General features: G+C 41.1%; 1 protein-coding gene across 1 annotated transcript in view; it reads right to left on the reverse strand.

The window, feature by feature from the left end:
• Positions 1-2,490: 2,490 nt before the first annotated feature.
• pth3r (parathyroid hormone 3 receptor) overlaps positions 2,491-21,100 on the reverse strand; it is a 37,746-nt gene continuing 19,136 nt past the window's right edge. Inside the window, exons 6-13 of the mRNA XM_038990740.1 lie at positions 12,510-12,663; positions 9,575-9,728; positions 6,402-6,462; positions 6,249-6,315; positions 5,856-5,950; positions 5,298-5,439; positions 3,822-3,863; positions 2,491-3,018 (exon numbers count right to left, since the gene is read on the reverse strand). Of these exons, the coding sequence (XP_038846668.1) occupies positions 2,491-3,018; positions 3,822-3,863; positions 5,298-5,439; positions 5,856-5,950; positions 6,249-6,315; positions 6,402-6,462; positions 9,575-9,728; positions 12,510-12,663 (1,243 nt within the window). The remainder of the gene's footprint in view (positions 3,019-3,821; positions 3,864-5,297; positions 5,440-5,855; positions 5,951-6,248; positions 6,316-6,401; positions 6,463-9,574; positions 9,729-12,509; positions 12,664-21,100) is intronic.

Here is a 21,100-nt window from a genome sequence, read left to right on the forward strand (position 1 = left end):
CAGAGGCAGTAGGGATGACCAGGGATGTTCTCGTGATAAGTATGTGAATTGCACCATTTTCTTCTCCAGCTAAGCATTCGAAATGTAACGAGTACTTTTGGGTGTCAGGAAAAATGTATCAAGTAAAAAGTAGATTATTTTCTTTAGGAATGTAGTGGAGTAAATAGTAATGTAAAGTACAGATACCCCAAAAAACGACTTAAGTAGTACTTTAAAGTATTTTTACATAAGTACTTCACACCACTAGAAATGTGGCACTTTTATCTTCTCCAAAACGTTGTAGTGCCCACAACTGTACTGTACATCCCCAATACCCCTTGACAAGCCTCTATTTGCTCAAAAGGTGAGCAAGACTGAAGAGCAAAAATGCAATTCTATGGAGTAAGAGTTTGACAATGCATGGTTTATGTAATCAATACCACAATATACCGTACATAATCTGTCAACACTTTTCCCCAAAGATAAACACTGAAAAGAGGTGTTACAAAAGGGTGAGTGATCTTTAAGGATTGAAATATACAATTCTTCATTTGATTCTTTTTAAATTACAATACAAACCTGACTGCCTAATATAGCCAATTACATACAGTGCATTCGGAAAGTATTCAGACCCCTTAACTTTTTCCATATTTTGTTACGTTACAGCCTTATTCTAAAATGGATAAAAAATAAAACATCTCACAATCTATAAGCAATACCACATAATGACAAAGTGAAAATAGTTTTTTTGTAATTTTTGAAAATGTATTCATAATAAAAAGCAGAAATAACTTAATTACATAAGAATTCAGACCCTTTGCTATGAGACTCAATTAAATTGATTGGACATGATTTGGAAAAGCACACGCCTGTCTATATAAGGTCCCACAGTTGACAGTGCATCTCAGAGCATAAACCAAGCCATGAGAAACAAGATTCTCTGGTCTAATGAAACCAAGATTGAACTCTTTGGCCTTAATGCCAAGCGTCACATCTGAAGGAAACCTGCCACCATCCCTACAGTGAAGTATGGTGACAGCATCATGCTGTGGGGATGTTTTTCAGCAGCAGGGACTGGGAGTCTAGTCAGGATCGAGGGAAATATGAACAGAGCAAACTACAGAGAGATCCTTGATGAAAACCTGCTCCCGAGCACTCAGGACCTCAGACTGGAGCGAAGGTTCACCTTCCAACAGGACAACGACCCTGAGCACACAGCCAAGACAACACAGGAGTGGCTTCGGGACAAGTCTCTGAATGTCCTTGAGTGGCTCAGCCAGAGCCTGGACTTGAACCCAATCGAGCATCTCTGGAGAGAACTGAAAACAGCTGTGCAGCAACTCTCCCCACCCAACCTGACAGAGCTTGAGAGGATCTGCAGAGAAGAATGGGAGAAACTCCCCAAATACAGGTGTGCCAAGCTTGTAGCGTCATACCCAAAATATTCAAGGCTGTAATCGCTGCCAAAGGTGCTTCAACAAAGTACTGAGTAAAGGGTCTGAATACTTATGTACAGTAAATGTGATATTTACGTTTGTTTTATTTTTAATACATTTGCAAAAATTGAAAACATGAAAACCTGTTTTTGCTTTGTCATTATCGGGTATTGTGTGTAGATTGATGAAAAAAAAAAAAAAAAAAATGTAATATAAGGCTGTAACGTAACAAAATGTGGAAAAAGTGAAGGGGTCTGAATACTTTCCCGAATGCACTGTACATATCAAGTGTGCTATCACTATCCAAAATAACAATTTCTTTACATCTGTAAAGAAGGTAAATCTGTAAAGAAGGTAAATCCTGAGCTGATATTTTACTGTTTTAGACATGTGTTTTTGTTATTTTATTAATCTATTATTGTTTTATGGTAAAGTGTATTGGGATTTTAAATGCACTAGTTTTGCTCGTTGGGCGATGGGCCTCAGGTAAGGATGCCTTCAAATGCAGCCTACTGCTGCTTATTCATCGCTGTAAAAGCTTAATTTCCACGTTTTTCTCCGATAAAAAGTACATCTCACTACAATAGACAAATAGTGCATGAATTGTTATGCAGACAGAGAAGAGATCAGAGAAAGCAGACAAGCAGACAAACAGGCAAATATAAAAGGAAAAACAATAGTCTGTCTAACGATGATACCAAATGCACCTGACAAACAAATATGGCACATGTAGAAAGGCATGCAGCAACTCACTAGTCATTGGGTTCTTTATTACAACCACTGATAAATTAAATCACCAATTATGCTAAAAGTACATGTTATTTCTTCATGATCAATGGATCAATGTTCCATTGATAATCGTGTCATCAGACCAGTTTACAGACAATGATTCTTTAACCCCAACTAAATGTACGCAGCTAAGTCTTCAGACATCAGTCAATCAAACAAGGGATTCAGGGGAGATTCAAATAGGTCATTGGAGATCACTTGAATGGAGCCTTGATATGGATCCATGGCAGGAATCTGGATAAGTGCTGCTCTCACTGTTAGACACCATAGATCTAACAGTTCCAGTTCACAAGATGGTCTCTAGTTCCTTTAGAGACAAAGAGCAGCAGGGATCCTCGTCTCCCAACCGCTGGGGCACAGAGACTGCAGTCTCTGTCTTGGCTCCACCACCACCTCCTTGGATCCCCTCGCTAGCAGCCCCGGGGTGCCTGGGAAAGGCACCAACAGCGGCCCCAGCTCCAGCCCCCACCCCAGGCCTCCAAATGACAAGTTTCTGCCTGGGGGTCTCCGTGTTGCTGGGCACGTAACCTGGCAGGTTGGTGAGTGGGTGGAAGGTGGAGGTGAGGCGTGGCTGCCTGCTTCCCCCTCCCCCATAGCTTCCCCCAGCTCCTCCCACCCCGGGGGCCCCTCCCCCATTCAGGGACATTCCTCTGGGATTGGCCACAGTCAGACTCACGCTGTGGGTGGTGGTGTGTGACATCATGCCGCCATAGTAGCAGCTGCCCCCGCCCCCACTGCTGGTCACCCGGGTCTTCTGTTTGAGGTCCAGGGCCAGGCTCCGCCGTAGCCATGCCTTCTTTACCTCCGCCTGCACCTGGGAAGACAGGTTTTAAAGTTGAATCTTATAAAAATCTGTTAAATTTTCTGACAAGCGAACACTTAGATATGCTCGTTTTCATAAATTCATTCATATTGAATGACAGACTAAGGCATTTGTGAAAATTCTATAGCAATAAACAATGAGAAAGCGGCCGTGTGTTTGGACAATTAATAGACACTGCTGTAAATGAAACCTAATAAAAACATCTGTCTCATCCAGGACCAGAGTCTACGCAGACAGGTGCACCATAACCAATCAGAGCTACAGTAGCCCTTTATGCAAAAAAGCTATTTGCCACACGGGCCTGCCATCATTCACTTTGAACTGGACTGTGTGTTTACAGGCAGTAGTAACAGCACGACTTTAGATTATTAGAACGCATTCGGCAAAAGCCACAAAAATATGTAAATATCACGGGAGTCCTCTTACATTTGGGAACTTTACAGTCCTATTGATCAAACAACCATGAAAAGGTAGGCTCTCTCTCCCTCTCTCCCTGCCTGGCTGTGGGGCACGCAGCCAGGCAGACAATTGCCTGTCAAGCATTGTTCAGGGTTTAAAACATCAACACAGCCACAGCGCTCCTTGATTAAGTGATTATTGTGCATCTGAACAAATTATTAGATGATGTGTGTAACTTTTGATTATATCTTCATCTCGACAAAACAATTTTTGTTATGTTGTGACTATGAGATAAGTCGTGACCTCGACATAACAAGGGGAAATGATTTTTTATTCATATGTCCTCTCTGGACTTCCGTAGATATTCAAAATGAGGTAGGTTGTTCTGCATTTACCTCCCCATTGCAGAAACAGTAGATGAATGCCACAAAGAATCCCTGAAAAGATAAAAGGGAAAAAGCCCAAGTTTAGAAAAAAGAAATACATTTAGTGCTGTTCAACATTTATGAACAGGATTTTTAGGATATAACATAAATCTGCCATCAATAGTCATCAACAGTTGATGGACAATAGCCTGCATAAATTTCGTCATGAGTTTTGTTCTGGAGGCAGCTCTGCAGAGTGGTGTCTAGCTGACACAGCCACAAAAAAACACACTGCTAACCATAATGCCTAACCCTAACCCTTCTTTAGGGCTAGGCCCCTTTTTTCCCCTCAATTTCCGCCTGAATGACGTGCCCAAAGTAAACAGCCTGTTCCTCAGGCCCTGAAGTCAGGATATACATATAATTGGTACCATTGGAAAGAAAACACTTTGAAGTTTGAAGAAATGTTAAAATAATGTAGGAGAATATAACACAATAGATATGGTAGAAGAAAATCCAAAGAAAAACCAAGCAGAATTTTTTTGTTGTTAAGAGACTATCCTCTTAGAATGGCAAGTATAAGGTCAAATTGAAAATTAGCACCCTGGATGCAATTCCTATGGCTTCCACAGGGTGTCAGCAGTCTATGTTCAAGGTTTCAGGCTTGTAACTTCAAAAACAAATACGAAATATCAGTTTTAGTACAGGGACACAGTCTTGGAAATTCGTGTTTGCGTGTGCCATGAAGACAGGACGCACCTGCTAAAATCAGTTACCTATTGAACATACTTCTTTCCATAAGAAATATTATAGTTTGATTACATTTTAGGGTATCTGAGGAGTAAATAGAAACATATTTTGACTTTTTGAAACAAAGATTCGATTTTCGGATTCCTTTCTCTGCAAGTTGAACAAGTGGATTACTCAAATCGATGGTGCCAACTAAACAGACTTTCTGGGATATAAAGAAGGATTTTATCTAACAAAACGACACTAAATGTTATAGCTGGAACCCTTTGGATGACAAATCAGAGGAAGATTTTCAAAAAGTAAGTGAATATTTATTCGCTATTTGTGAATTTATGAAACCTGTGCCGGTGGAACAATATTTTAATGTGGGGCGCCGTCGTCAAACAATCGCATGACATGTTTTTGCTGTAATAGCTACTGTAAATCGGACAGTGCAGTTAAATTAACAAGAATATAAGCTTTCAACTGATATAAGACACTTATATGTTTATATCCATAATTTATGATTATTTAGTTTCACAGGAAGTTGTCGCGCTAGCGGGACGCCTATCCCAAATTAAATTAAGACCAAATGTTTGTTTTTATGAATTTTTACAATATAGCCAATTGTTATTTTTCAGCTGGCCTATCTATGGGGAAATCACTCAGTTCTGCCTCCAGGACAAGACTCATGACAATAAACGTCAACCTGCGATCAAAACACAAAAAAATATATGTTTTTCTCTCAGGGAGTATTTGCCCTTTGGGGTGTCTGACCTGGGAAGAGTTGAAGAACATCTCGTAGTGCATCTGCACCTGCCACAACAGGCCCGTAACCTCAGTGTAGGGTAGAGCCATAAACACCATATAGTGCACTCCAAACAAGGGCATCAGGACAAGGGTGGATTTCAACAGCTTCCTGTGGACAGTAGCAGACACAATTTTACAGATAATATTACAGCATTATAATATGCTATTTATCTATGTTTGAATAAAGTGGCCTTGATTTAGAGAAACGTGAAGCTATGTAAGACAACATAGGATTTATCATCAAGACACAGCCATTGTATTCCCATACCATGCATGGTGATTTCTGATTTCAAATTATATTTTTCAAAACACACATTTACAGTCACATGTCATGCAATCAGGAAAAACTAGCCTAGGCTCTATCGCAAGTGAAGAAATGGTGGGTTGTATCATATGCATAAAGCATGTATCCATTCATTTATCCATGCTATTACTAGTACAGTTTATTACAAGTGCATTACTAGTTTATTACTAGTCTATTGTCAGTCTTTTACTGTTTATTATTAGTCTAATGCAGTCCCTCACCTGTACTGCTGACGGGGGTCCAGTTTGCCTGTGTTGGTCTCCCACAGCTTAGAGGCCAACACTCGTATGATGTTGAGGAACAGGAAGAAGTTCACCTGTAGGAAGAGTTAGAAATACATGTAAGGTGTCCATATTAAGACAGCGTCAGAGTCACAAGGAGTTGGTGTAACAGTCATTCTGACTTCGGACACCGTATTCATGGTATAAAGTTGAAGATCAGCGGAAAGCGGAGACATCCAATAAATAGTACCTTTCAGCTTTTGAGTTTATTTGGATTATGTCAAATAAAACGTTTGATGTGAAATCAAGGACGCTATCAAACCATAAAAAAGGGACAAGAGACCAATGCTTGTGAAGTGCATGAGTCTAGGTGAAAAGGAAATATTTGCTTACTACAATGGCTGCAAGAATTGGGACTTGATAGATCCACTTCAGATTTCCCGCACTGATGTCCCAGCACCTGCAAATGTGTGTAGAATAGCTACTGTTAAGTGTGATTATTCACTTCAATGTGATGTACACACAATTATGTATAAAGGGACTCACTGTGTGTCTGCCAATGATGCTCGCGCACTGACCCAAATGGACACAAACACCGCAGGGACACCTATGAGAGAGGGAGGCAAAGCGGTAGGAGGGTGAAATAGATTAAATGTTGAATAATGTTGAATTCCCATCTGTGCTATCTTACATACACAACAACGGTGTCTTTCCAGGGGGTCTTTTCCAGCGGCAGAAAAAGTACCCAATTGTCACACTTGAGTAAAAGGAAAGACACTTTAAAGAAAATGACTCAAGTAAAAGTAAAAGTCACCCAGTAAAATCCTACCTGAGGAAAAGTCTAAAAGTATTTGGTTTTAAATATACTTATGTATTAAAAATAAATGGAATTGTTAAAATATACTTAAGTATCAAAAGTAAAAATCATTTAAAATTCCTTATATTAAACAAACCAGACAAACCATTTTCTTTGTTTTGTTTAATTTACGGATAGCAAAGGGCATGCTCCAACACTCAGACATAATTTGCAAACAAAGCATGTGTTTAGTGAGTCCACCAGATATTTTTGTTATTTTGTATTTAACCTTTATTTAACTAGGCAACAGATCAGAGGCAGTAGAGATGGCAAGGGATGTTCTCTTGATAAGTGTGTGAATTAGACTAGTTTCCTGTCCTGCTAAGCATTCAAAATGTAACAAGTACTTTTGGGTGTTAGGGAAAATGTGTGAAGTAAAAAAACATAATTGACATAATTGTCTTTAGGAATGTAGTGAAGTAAAAGTAAAAGTTGTCAAAAATATGAATAGTAAAATTCAGTACAGATACCAAAAAACAACTTAAGTAGTACTTTCAAGTATTTTTTACTCAAGTAATTTACACCTCTGGTCTTTTCCTGCAGGTGCACTACTCACATAATCTGATCTCGCAACACATGGAGGAGTGTTTAAAGAGGCAATCTGTGGCTACTTTTAAACCCTTTTTTGGATTTTTTGATTTTTAATGATATATACCCAGTGGCGACCAGTCATTCAGGGCAGTTGTTTTGAGCCCCACATTTTTAGCATTAACATGTTTTGCATGTTCTTTTGGCATTAATACATGTCACATATCAGTTTACAATGTAAAAATAATATATATCATTGAGTTAATAAAGCTGCATACAAACAGGGTCTCTTTTTTGTTTTCTTGAGTAAAGCAGCTCCAAAATGCAGGTGTTTCAGCCTAGCGCAGTGCTTTCTGTGGTGGTGAGGCAAGCCAGTAGAAAATACAGAGCGTTGCGCTGTGATTGGCTCAGTGTGTGGCCACAGATAAAATTACGTCAAATCACGTCATATGCACAGTAGCTTTGATTGGACTGATCATGTCAACATCATACTTTCACAATCTTAGCTAGCAGTCATCATCATGAATCAAGTCGACAATCTACTGGCAAATCCTTTTAAATCCTTGTCATATGAAGAGAAATAATGAAGAGAAATTATAGATAAAACATATCAGTGCTCATCGGCCATTGGACATAAACATTTCACAACAAGTTGGAAGTCGCAAATTCAACAATGAGTGGTTTGGAAGGAATCAGTGACAGTGGCTCTGTGGTCCCAAATCTGCGATTAAGGGGTTATTTTCCAAGTTTAAAATGATAAACATCCAACATTGGCCATGCTGTCAATGAAGCATGATTTGTGCCACGCTCAAAACAACTGTTAACTCGAAGGACTGCCACGCCACCTTCCTGTTCAAGTGAGCCGAGCACAACAATGTGAGTCCAAAAATATATTGCTTGCTGCTTCATAAATGATGTAATATGCCAGGGAGATATGTATACTGTAACTAAGAAAGTAATGCTAAGTGTATGGTGTGTAGTAAGATGTTAGTAGCCCATGTGCCTCACCCTAATAATTTGGTATATTTACCCCTCTTAATTTCGCCTACTGTTCTGACTGTTCTACTGTAGTCTATAACCTGTTTTAGAGAAATGTAATCATCAAATATTATAAGAGCTTTCATTGTCTGCTTATATGCCCCCTTTATTTATCCTACGGTTCTAACTTGGTGTACAGGGAGAGCACTGTAAGAACGGCCCATGTTCTGAATTCTGTTGTTGTACATTTCAGAAGTGCTAAACAGATTGTTATATTGACCAATATAACAGTCCTAGCTCGGTCATTGTCTTAATCGAAATTATGGATTGCCTCTTATGCGCTTGTCGTCCCCTTATGCCATAGTTTGTACATCTCAATTGTCATTAGAAACCACATTTGTTTAAGCAAGTCAGCCATATCAGCTATGTTTTTTTTAAAGACAGTAAATGAGGCTGAATGAACTGTTTTGCTGCCAGACAAGGCTCTGCTGATAGCCAGGTTTAACAGTGGTAAGATGTTGGGACTGCTGTTGGAACAGCTTTATGTAGACCCTAACAGTTTGTGGGCACCGTTTGCCACTGTTATAGTGCAATTCATGTATTGTTTACTGTTGTGTTGTGTAGTGGCTTTGCTGGCATGCATTCCCCTTTTTTTATTTTTTGCCCCACCAACATTTACATGCTAAAATCGCCACTGTATATACCCATTGATTCTTGAAGAATATCACTAATAAATGCCTCATTAGTTTAGTTCAACTGTCATTCCCCGTCAGATCCCAACATATAAGCTTGCTTTACCAAATTTTTTGTAAACAATGTAAATTTGGAACAAACACTGTATTGCCTCAAGACATGATTAAAACTATAATTTTGAAATCATGGACGGCCAGTCCTTAGTATGACCTGTCCTTGCAGCCTTAGCTCTGTCTATGATTTTGAGAGTGGTTACATTTCTCCAGCCCCATCCCCAGCTGTTTACTGAAACAGTGATGGGGTGCACGCTTTGTTATTGTTTTGTGCTGCAGATTGCCACTTTAACTCCTCAGGAACCCAATTCATACGATATATCAATCTTCTGAAATGGCTGCAAAAAATACAACTCGAAACGTCAATGGGCTGAATCACTGGTCTACACGCGTAGAAAAAAAGGTACCATAAAACCTTAAAGGATTCTTTGGCAATCCCTGGAGAACCATTATTTGGTTCCATAGTAGAACCCTTTTTGGTTCTAGAACCTTTTTAGGTTCAAGGTAGAACCGTTTCATCATAAAGAGTTTTTTGAGGGTACCTCGTTAGGTGAAATGGTCCTACCTGGAACCAGAAAGTTGTATCCTGCAGGGAGTGTAGAAAAACTCACCCCAGCCGATGATGGTGAGCGCCCACAGGTAGTTCTTGTCTGAGAGGAAGGCCATGAAGATGAGGCTGTGTAGGTACAGCCCCTCCACCAGGATCCAGTAGTGATTGGTCGCCAGGAAATACAGGAAGAGAGTAACGGCCACCTTACAGCCCACCTATAGGGTGCCAGAGAGAAGAGAGGTGTCATGTTCATATTGTTAATAAGGGACTTGGGACATTCAACATATCTTCAGATAATGGTTCCAATGGATCAATGGGTTAAAGCAGGTGGGGAAAACTATGGTTTCAATCCGTAGCTTAAACTACAGATTGGACCTATATATTTTCCAATAACCTCCCTTTTTCTGCCCCCCTGGGATAGAGCACGGTGTAAGGAACATCGAATTGTGGGATTGAATCCCGCATGGGCCACATATACTGAATGTTTGTGTCACTGTCAATGTTGACATTTCTGTAATTAACTTTGGATAAAATCCTCTGCTAAATGAATATCTTATTTTTACTTGACATTTTCAGAGACATCAAGACTTGGGAGGAGTTTCATCGCAGGGCCTATCACCAAGGGCAACTGAACACAAAAACCAACATCTCTAGTTGAAAACTGTGTCATCGATGTTGGTCAGAAACATTTATTCCAGTGCCAAAACTGACAAAAAAGTGTAAGTAGGATAACGTTGGTCATAAAGTGAATATATTCCAAAACAGAGTTTTGTGTGAGATTAGTGTAAATGAGATCGCAACGACTTACATGAGGGCTGGGTTTTGATTTTGATCATTCCCACTTGCCCACTAACACAGGATGGTAATGCCTAGGGAGAATTGTCATGCACGGAGTTTGCACACTATCCAATCGTACGGCAGAACCGACAGACAGTGAGACAGACCTGCCCACATTACGCAGCGCCTCAGACTTGTTTAGATAAGACAACACATTGCCAATGTTATGTTAAAAGAACACTTGGTCCCTAAGCCCTTGATGGAGTGGCCACTGCTGATGTGTTTGATAGTGACCACTCAAGTCTATCACCGTTTTAGGAAAAATGAGAATTGAGACAATGCGCATCCCGACTGCCACTTGTCAATATTTCTCAATTCAAAACCTATTGGCGAGCATCCAATTTGGATATAAATGACCTCAAATTAAAGCTGAAAGTCTGCACTTTCAGCTCATATTCATTATTTAATTTCAACTCCAATATGCTGTGGTAGACAGCTAAAATAATAATAACTTGGTCAATGTCCAAATATTTATGGACCTGACTGTATACAAGGGGGTACCGGTACCAAGTCAATGTGCGGGGGTACAGGTTAGTCGAGGTAATTTGTACATGTAGTTAAGGGTAAAGTGACTGCGTAGATAATAAACAGCAAGTAGCAGCACTGTAAAAAACAATGCGGGGGGGGGTCAATGCAAATAGTCTGGGTAGCCATTTGATTAAATGTTCAGCAGTCTTATGGCTTGGGGGTAGAAGGTGTTAAGGAGCCTTTTGGACCTAGACTTGGCACTCTGGTACAGCTTGCAGTGCTGTAGCAGAGAGAACAGTCTACGACTTGGGTGACTGGAGTCTTTGACAATTTTTTGGGCCTTCCTCTGACACCGCCTAGTATATAGGTCCTGGATGGCAGGAAGCTTGGCCCCAGTGATGTATTGGGCAGTACGCACTACCCTCTGTAGCGCCTTACAGTCGGATGCTGAGCAGTTGCCATACCAGGCGGTGATGCAACCAGTCAGGATGCTCTCGATGGTGCAGCTGTAGAACTTTTTTAGGATCTGGGGACCCATGCCAAATCTTTTCAGTCTCCTGAAGGGAAAAGGTGTTGTCGTGCCCTCTTCAAGACATTCTTGGTGTGTTTTGACCATGATAGTTTGTTGGTGATGTGGACACCAAGGAACTTGAAACTGTCGCCCGCCCCACTATAGCCCCGTCGATGTGAATGGGGGCGTGTTCAGCCCTCCTTTTCCTGTAGGCCACGATCATCTCCTTTGTCTTGCTCATGTTGAGGGAGAGGTTGTTGTCCTGGCACCACACATAAAAGGCATTTAGCTCATCTGGTAGGCTCGTGTTACTGGGCAGCTTGCGGCTGGGTTTACCTTTGTAGTCCATAATAGTTTGAAAGCCCTGTCACATCCAACGAGTGTCAGAGCCGGTGTAGTAGGATTCAATCTTAGTCCTGTATTGACGCTTTGACAGTTTGATTGTTCGTCTGAGGGCATAGCGGGATTTCTTATAAGCGTCTGGATTAGTGTCCCGCTACTTGAAAGCGGCAGCTCTAGCCTTTAGCTCGGTGTGGATTTTGCCTGTAATTCATAGCTTCTGGTTGGGATATGTACGTACGGTCACTGTGGGGACCACATCATTGATGCACTTATTGATGAAGCCAGTGACTGAGGTGGTATACTCCTCAATGTCATTGGATGAATCGCGGAACATATTCCAGTCTTTGCTAGCAAAACAGTCCTGTAGCATAGCATCCGCGTCATCTGACCATTCTGTATTGAGTGAGTCACTGGTACTTCTTGCTTTAGTTTTTGCTTGTAAGCAGGAATCGGGAGGATAGAATTATGGTCAGATTTTCAAAAAGGAGGGCGAGGGAGAGCTTTGTACGCATCTGTGTGGAGTAAATGTGGTCTATGGTGATTCAAGAGGGACAAACAACAATAGCAAACATAACGCACCCACATCGAACCACATTTCTTAATGAGCAGCAGAAAAGCCCAGGGAAAATCGGTGAGTTCAGCCACACTTTAAGAAAAATTCTATGTAGCTTCCTCCTATATGTGCAGGTGTGGGGGTACTACTTATTAACTGTTGTTTGCTTCCTGCTGTATTTTTCTATGTGGTTTATGTATGTGTGAGCTGTGGGAAGATGTTCCTCGTGTAGGACAATAAACTTCAATCTAATCTAATTTTCGTCAGTACAGAAGTGCACAGTACCATATGGGGTCTCTCTGCCAATTCCTCTGCTTCAGTCTTTCCGTCGTCAGACATGGCATAGAGGACAGCATCCTTCACAAAGATACTGATGGCCCGAAACACAAAGGAGGTGAAGAGGTGAATGTGGATGTAGTTCCGTGTACAGTGGAGACGCCTGAAGGGAAGAGAGAGAGAGCGAGAGCGAGAGATAGTAATGTTTGCAATGCTTCTTTCACTAAATCAAACAACAGCTCAAATAAACGTTTCTCATAGTAACCATCCAGAACATGTGAAACAAACAAGAAAAATGAATCCTCCAAAACGACCCACTGAAGACACATCAGATCTCAGCCGTCTGATAACCTTGTTGAGAAGTAATTCCAGTGCAGATTACAATAGGTTCAGAGGCATTGTTAAATTATGAGCCTACTTGGTTTAGCCACAGAAAAAGAGAGCAACCTTCCCGCTAGCCATGATTGGCTGAGATAATGAGTGGGCTAGACATGCCGAGAGATGAGTTTGGATTGGTCTGCCATGTAGCGGGCTTCTGTCTATTTGAGATGGTCAGTATGTGTTGGTAATCCTGTCTAACGCGGCTTTTTTATGTATCACGTAGTAAAACTGCATAAGTGTTGCTCTCCACTTTCTAATTCCACTGAACCGAGTTCAGTGGAATTAGAGTATGCTAAGGAGATGGAGAAAACACCTGTCTCCGGATTACATCTTCAAACTAAGGACAACCATGGCACCCGTGACAGGAGATGCGTCCATCTATGATGTACACAGGTAAGAAAGTAGTTTCATTTCAAGTTAAAGTGTACCGTTAGCGGGGGAACACGTGATGCCGCGGAGCTGAGCAGACGTTGACAAACCGAGCTCTTCAAAGTTATTCTATTATTACCTAAATAACAACGTTGAAACAATATTCTAACATCGGCTGATAAATTGTCAAGTACTTACCTTCCCAAAGAGCCATGGACCTCCGACCGAGAGGCAAGAAGGACGACCAAAACGTCGTTGATTCCCAAGATAACGCTACAGCTAGCAAGATTAGCATTAGCCCTCATAACTCAAACGACAGTTCCAGACTGTTGCTCTCGGCCTCTTGCGAGCCTGCCGACATGCTGGCTACTCTCCTCCGGGAAATTCAGGATGGTAACAAAGGTCTTTCTATGAAAATCGATAAGAAAACGGCTGAACTCCATTCTTCCATTGACGACCTGAAATCCTCCATGAATGATCTCCTTTTGAGAACGACTGAGGCAGAGTTGCGCATTAGCACAGTTGAAGACACCATCGCTCGACATGACCAGGTCTTGATACAACTGCAAAAGGACAATGCCTACCTCAAAAACAAGGTAGATCAGATGGAGAACCAGAGCACACTTAGTAATATCCGTGTGGTGGGATTGAAAGAGGACAGCGAGGGCCGTGACCCGGTCCGTTTCTTCACTCAATGGATCCCGGATGTCCTAGGCATAATCAACTTCACCGAGCCACTGGAAATCGAACGCGCCCACAGAACATCAGCGCCGAAACCCCGACCAGATGAGCCCCCACGGGCCGTCCTGATCAGGTTCCTCCGTTTCCAAGACAGAGAGAAGGTACTGCAACTCGCAAGAGCCAAAGGGGACATCACCATTGATGGCAAGAGGGTCAGCCTTTTCCCGGATATGAGCGCGGATCTCGCAAGACGTCGCAAGCAGTTCAGACCTGCCGCCAAAGCACTGAAGGAGAAGAACATCACCGGCTACCTCATCCACCCTGCGCGGATGAAAGTTCAGTACAAAGGCCGAAGCCATCTCTTCAACACACCGGGAGAAGTGTACACTTTTCTCAAAGAACTGAGCAACGTCTGAGCCAGGACGGTCTCTCTGGGGGATAAGATGCAGTTTGTTTGTTTTCTCTTATCCGGACTGAACCGCTGATATCCTCCGGTCGCTATAATTGATTTGTACATTTTCAACTAACCGTATCTTTCCGGGGTGAGTTCTATTACATTTACAGGAGAGTATATTTTGGTTTAGTCCATATTACTGGGCGAAGCAAATAAGTGGGTTTAGGCCCACTGCTTTCCCCCTCATTTATGTTAATCTTTTGAAAAGAGCAGCCCTTGCCGTGGGCAGTAAATATTCAGCCATAAATGTCTATTCACAACGTTTGTTTTCAATTTAGAGAGCTCGCAGGTTTTAGTTTACGCCAAGGTTTAGCTAGTAAGAGCAAGATGGAAAGCGAGCAGCAACGTATCTCTACAAGTATATTCATGTTTGATTGTTGGGATTGTGGTTTTAGTCTAACAATCGGGGTGGGTGGGATTCTTTATTTTTTTTCCCTTTTTTCTATGTTTATTGTTTCCTTCCTAAAGAGACACATAGGTCACTTCTTTTTTTTTTTATACTTAGTTTTTATTGTAGGAACACAAAGAAAGTACAAATAAAGTAAAATAAAAGAACAAAAATGATCTAGCAGTTACAGTGCACTTCATACCTTCATCATCATATTAGTTACATTAGCATCTTTGAATTAGACCTTTTCCAAGTATGAAACCCATTTCTCCCAGTATTCCTGACCTCTCTCCTGTTGAGTTCTTAAAGCAAAGGTCATACGCTCCATGTGGTGTATTTCTTCTACAATGTCTATCCATTGTGTCACTGTGGGAGGGTCTTTTTGTAGCCATTTCCTAGTGATAGCCTTTTTACTGGCTGCCAGTAGGACCTTCAAGAGGTACTTTTCTCTATTGTGTAAGTTATCTGGTATTTCACCCAAGTACAAAGAAATGAATGTTTGTTCTATGTCAAATCCCATTATTTTTCCAATGTTAGATCTTATTTCTCCCCAGTAAGTTTCGATTGCGGGGCAGGACCAAAAGATATGAGAGTGGTCCGCCCTCAATAGACCGCATTCTATCCAACAAGGGTGTGGTGAGCCAGTCTGTTTTGATTTCAGTTTAGGTGTTATGAAGAAACGTATAACATTCTTCCAACAGAATTCTCTCCATGACCTTGAGTTGGTGGAGCTTTGTTGAGTCTCTAATATGTTCAACCATGTTTCATCAGTTATTTCAATGTTAAGTTCCTCCTCCCATTTCTTTTTAATATAGTTTGTAGAATGTTTCTTTGAGGATTGAATGCCCAAGTAGAGATTTGAAATCGTTTTTTTGTTACTCCCCAAGTTGTATGCGTTAGTGAATACTTGGATTAATTTTGGAGGTGCTCGAGGGTCAGTCACTTTTATCTCCCTTAAGAAATAGTGTCGGACTTGTAGGTATCTGTAAAAATCTTGTTTATCCAAGCCATGTTTTTTACTTAGGTCCTGGAAGTTATCTAGGTTCCCATTCCTTATAATTGTACTGAATGATGTGATGCCTTTCTGCGTCCATTGTTTAAATCTGCTGTCCTGAGTTGCAGGGATGAAGCTGGGGTCGTATGCGGGCCAACTCAGCAGTTTGATCTCTGTCTAAATTATTTTGCTTAACTACCCTAAACCATGTCTTCAGAGAGAAATTAATCCACTGATTTTGTCTATTGTATATTTCTTTTACCATGTCCTTATTTCCCAAAACTGACTGTATGGGTATCCCTGTCAAAGTAGTCTCGATGTCTTTCCATTTGGATTCGTATTCTGAATTGCACCAACAAACCAGGGGTCTCAATTGGGCTGACACATAGTAATCTTTTAGGTTTGGTAAGGCCATACCCCCACAGTTTTTTGGTAATTGTAATGTTGTATATCTAGTTCTTGGTCTCTTACTGTTCCAGATAAACCTTGATATCCGTTTATCCCATTCCCTAAACTGTTTAGGTGGGATTTCTATGGGCAGTGATTGGAACAAATACAATAACCTCGGCAGGATGTTCATTTTGATTGTTTCAATTCTACTACTAAGATCTAAGGGAAGTGAGTTCCACCTGTCTAGGTCATCATATATTTTCTTGTTGATGTGATCGTAATTCATGCTATAAAGTTTGGGTGTATCTTTTGGTAGGTATACTCCAAGATATTTAATGGATGAAGAGGTCCAGGTGAAGTTATACCTATTCTTCAGCTCTTCCTGTGGGGTATAATTATATACTAGGGCTTGGGTCTTGTGTACGTTAAGCACATACCCTGAATATGTTCCAAATGTTTGTAGAACATCCATCAATCTAGGTACGCTTGAGCCTGGGTCTTTAAGGAATAACAGAACGTCATCCGCATACATGCATATCTTATGTTCACTGTCTCTTATTGTTATTCCCTCTAAGGTTGGGTCCTGTCTTATTGCCTGTGCTAATGGTTCGAGGTACAAGGAGAAGAGCGTGGGTGAAAGATTACAGCCTTGTCTTGCCCCTCGCTCTAATTTTATCGTTCGTGTCAAATGTCCATTTATCTTTATTCTAGCGGTCGGACATGAATACAGTGTTTTGATGCACTGTATCACTTCTTTGTTGAAACCAAATCTTTCCATAACTTGGAATAGGTAATCCCATCCCACTGAATCAAATGCTTTTTCTGCATCTAGACTGATTAATATTGCACTTGTCTTATTCTGAGTAATGTGGTCCATGACATGTAGTGTTCTCCTTATATTGTCCTGTGTCTGCCTATTTTGTATGAAACCCGTTTGATCTCCGTCAATCAATTCTGGGATTATGTTCTCCATTCTTTTGGCTATTATTGATGCATATAGTTTATAATCTGTGTTAAGAATTGCGATAGGTCTATATGAACTGCATTCTTTCTTATCTTTACCCTCTTTTGGGATTACAGATATGATGGCCTCTCTCCATGACGGTGGGAGACCACCCTCCCTCAGAGTCCAGTTAAAACAGGCCTTAAGTAGAGGTGTTAGTTGTTCTCTGAAGGTCTTGAACCATTCTGAAGGGAAGCCATCAGTGCCTGGAGACTTGTTGACTTTTTGTTGAGATATTGCTTTATTAATTTCTTCGGTGGATATTTCTAAAGTTAGTCTATCATTTTGCTCTGTCCCAATTGAGGGGAGATCAAGTGAGTTCAAAAAGTGCTCTATTGTCTGTGCATCTGCCTTCTCTGGTTGCTTGTACAGATTTGTGTAATATGATTCAAATGCATTCTGTATTTCATCTAATTTGCATGTGATCTTTTTTGTTTTGGGGTCTTTTATTTTAAAAATGGTATTCTGTGCTTGTTGTTTCCTGAGTCTCCATGCTAGTAATTTGGTTGCCTTTGAGCCTGCTTCATAATATCGTTGTTTCAGGAACCTAAGCTTTTTCTCTACTTCTTCTCTATAAATCTGGTCAATTTCCTGTTTTACCTTTTGAATCTCTCGTAATATAAGAGGGTCTTTGTATTGACTATGAGATCGTTCTAAGTTTCTTAGGGTTTCCTGTAATTTCAGCAGTTTCTGTGCTTTAATCTTTTTCTTGAGAGACGATGTGGCTATGATTTTTCCTCTAATAACCGCCTTAGCTGCATCCCACAGTATAGCAGGAGATACTTCCCCATTATCATTATTCTCCAGATAGATGTTCAATTCTGTCTTTATTGATTCCTTGAATGCTGGATCATTCAGCATGCTTGTATTAAGTCTCCATGTAGTATTTCTTGGTTTGCTATCAAGGTGTAGAGTGAGGTAAACTCCATTATGATCTGATAAGTCGCTCTGCCCGATCCTACAATCCTTAAGCCTGTGTCTATCTGCACTGTACATAAAAAAGTAGTCTAACCTGGAGTATTCAGTGTGGCGGGCTGAGTAAAAAGTATATTCCTTATCGGTCTTGTGGGTGTCACGCCATACATCGAGCAGTCCTAGATCCTGCAGTATCCTATTGATCTTTTTGGCAACTAGGCTCATTTTCCTATTTTGATTTGTGCTGTCCAATTTTGAGTTTAGAATTGTGTTAAAATCCCCTCCACAGATAAGAGTGCCAGTGGTTTCTGTGGCAATTAAATCAAACACCTTCCTATAGAAGACCATGTCACTCCCTGGGGGTGCGTATACATTAAATAATGTAACTTCCTTGTTATCCAGTTTACATTTAACAAGTATAAATCTACCCTCCTTGTCTTTTATTTCTGACATAAACTCAAAATTAACTGAATTTGGGATCAAGATTGCAACTCCCCTTCTACCCATTTTGTAAGAAGAAAAAAAAGTGTTCCTATATCCCATTTTCTTGAGTTTCTCGTGTTCAGGTGTGGATAAGTGAGTTTCCTGCCAGAATAGTATGTCAACTCTCTCCCGTTTCATCTTTGCTATTACCTTACTTCTCTTGATGGCACTCCCCAGTCCGTTTACATTGAGACTTATGACCTTAAATTCCCGATGATGCATCGATATAAATAAAAAAAGCTGTGCACCATATCTGCCTGCTTATCATGAACCTAAAAATGAACGAAAATTCAAGAACGATAATAAAGTAAACCAAAGTGGGAAAGTACTTTGGTATTTGGACTCCCATGTCAGAGGACTGTCTCTTGCCTCTGGGGTTTGAGGGGATGAGCCTGTCCGCAGGATGGGCCCCTCGCTCAGATATGAAAATGCGTGACGTAGTCACAAACAAGACCTGGTGGAAGCGAAAATAATAAGGGCGCCTATTTCGTCGCTTATACACATCGGTTAATTACAAGTGAAAACTATATCGGTCATGCGTGCATATCATGAATCCTCCCCTTGATATGCCCTTCTGTCGCCCCGTTGTCAATGTGTCATTAATCCTTAGCTAATATATATGTTATTAACGTGACGCTACTTAATGTGTTCATAAAGAACACATGCTTTTGGGTACTCACCCTTGTTCAGCATTGGGGGAAAATAGGGGAGATATTGTATCTATTGCAATGTCAACCGTAACAACCCAAAGTCTTAACAGCTGCGGTAACTATTAATTCTGTTAAATCCGATTCAGTGTCTTTCATCTTCCCGTTGGAAATGCCTGAGTCTCTCTCGGATGTGAACGTCCTCTCGCCGAGATGGTTTCCCTCTTTCTCCATGACCTTGCTTGTTGACAACGATCCATGGGAGAGCCTGCTCGAGTCTTTCCGCTGGTGATGTCGCCTTTCTCCTGGCGGTATACTCCACTGGGAAGCCCCTTGACTTCAGGTCCTCAGCCGCCTCGTCTGCATGCTCGTATGTAACCGGGCCATTTTTCAGAAATACCCGCATTTTTGCCGGGTATGGTGTTTGGAAGCGAATACCCTTCTCTTTAAGTGCTTTCTTAATGGGGGTGTATTCTTTCCTTCTTTTCAGTATCTCTCCCGCGTAGTCATGATCAAAGAACACTCGTTGGCCTTGGAAGTTAACAGGTTTTTTCCAGGTAGCATGTAAGACTTTCTCTTTGACTGAGAATTTTAGGAACCGTATTACTATGGATCTTGGTGGGGCGCCGCTGGGGGGTTTTGAGGCCAGAGCTCGGTGTGCTCTCTCGATTCCCAGGTCAGTGTCGTCGTCAAGTATGTCCTTGAATAGACCCTCCACGAAGTTGGGCATAGAGTCTTTTTCTGCGCCCTCTACTACGTTATAAAGTCTAATGTTGTTTCGACGTGAGAAACCTTCGAGTTCTGTCACTTTTGCCTGTAGTGCATGTTGGCTTTTCAGTGACTGTTCAAGTATTTCCTTGACTGCGAAGTTCCATGTGTCCGTTTCCCCAATGCGCTGTTCTGCGTCCCCCATTCTTGTAGATATGCTGTGAAGTTCTAATTTGTTTTCTTCCAGTTTCTGGTTAATGTCCTTCTTGAACTCATTTAGTTATTTTCTTACATCTTCTCGAAGTTCCTCTCGTAAGCCTGTGAGCGCCTCGCGCAATTCCTCCTTCATCACCTCACGAAATGAGGGTTCTTTTGCTGCTGCTATCTTATTTGCGCATTAGCCATTTCGGGTTCTTCGACGATTATATCTTCTGCTGTCTTGTTACGGGCTGTTGTTGTAGCTCCACGACCTTTTCCTGTTTTCCCCTTTTCCATTTTGCGTAAGTTATTATAATGCTCAGAGTAAATACTTGAATTTGGGGGGAAATTCCCAACCGATGTGCAGTACGAAAAACTAGGCAGCCATTTCCTAAGTTGCGTCACCGGAAGCCACATAGGTCACTTCTGTGTTCAAACCAAAGTTGAAACATTTCCTAACTATCTACATATGATAGATTTCCATTCAGTTACATATTTGAAACCCAACTATGCTTAATCCACTAAAATATGTCACATTCAACGTAAAAGGTCTTAACAGCCCGATTAAAAGGAAGAGAGTCTATACATACCTTAATAAATTAAAGGCTGACATTGTGTTTTTACAAGAAACACATCTTACAGCCAGTGAACACAAGAAATTGAAGAGGGAATGGGTAGGACAAGTTTTTGAGTCCTCTTTTAACTCCAAAGCAAGAGGAACTGCAATTTTGATAAGTAGACACATCCCCTTCTGCGTCAACAACACCATCTCTGATCCCTCTGGCAGGTTTGTTTTGGTGCAGGGGCATATGTTTTCAGAGTCTTGGACCCTATTGAATATCTATGCTCCTATCTTCGATGACCATATGTTTATTCAGAATGTCTTCCTTCAGGTTGCTCAAGCACCACCAGGATGGTTACTGGTTGGAGGAGATTTTAATTTTTGTTTAGATACAGTTCTTGATAGGTCCTCTGATAAACCCTCACTT

This window comes from Salvelinus namaycush, chromosome 4 (genome assembly GCF_016432855.1).
Source record: "Salvelinus namaycush isolate Seneca chromosome 4, SaNama_1.0, whole genome shotgun sequence".
In the NCBI taxonomy this organism is placed as follows: Eukaryota; Metazoa; Chordata; class Actinopteri; order Salmoniformes; family Salmonidae; genus Salvelinus; species Salvelinus namaycush.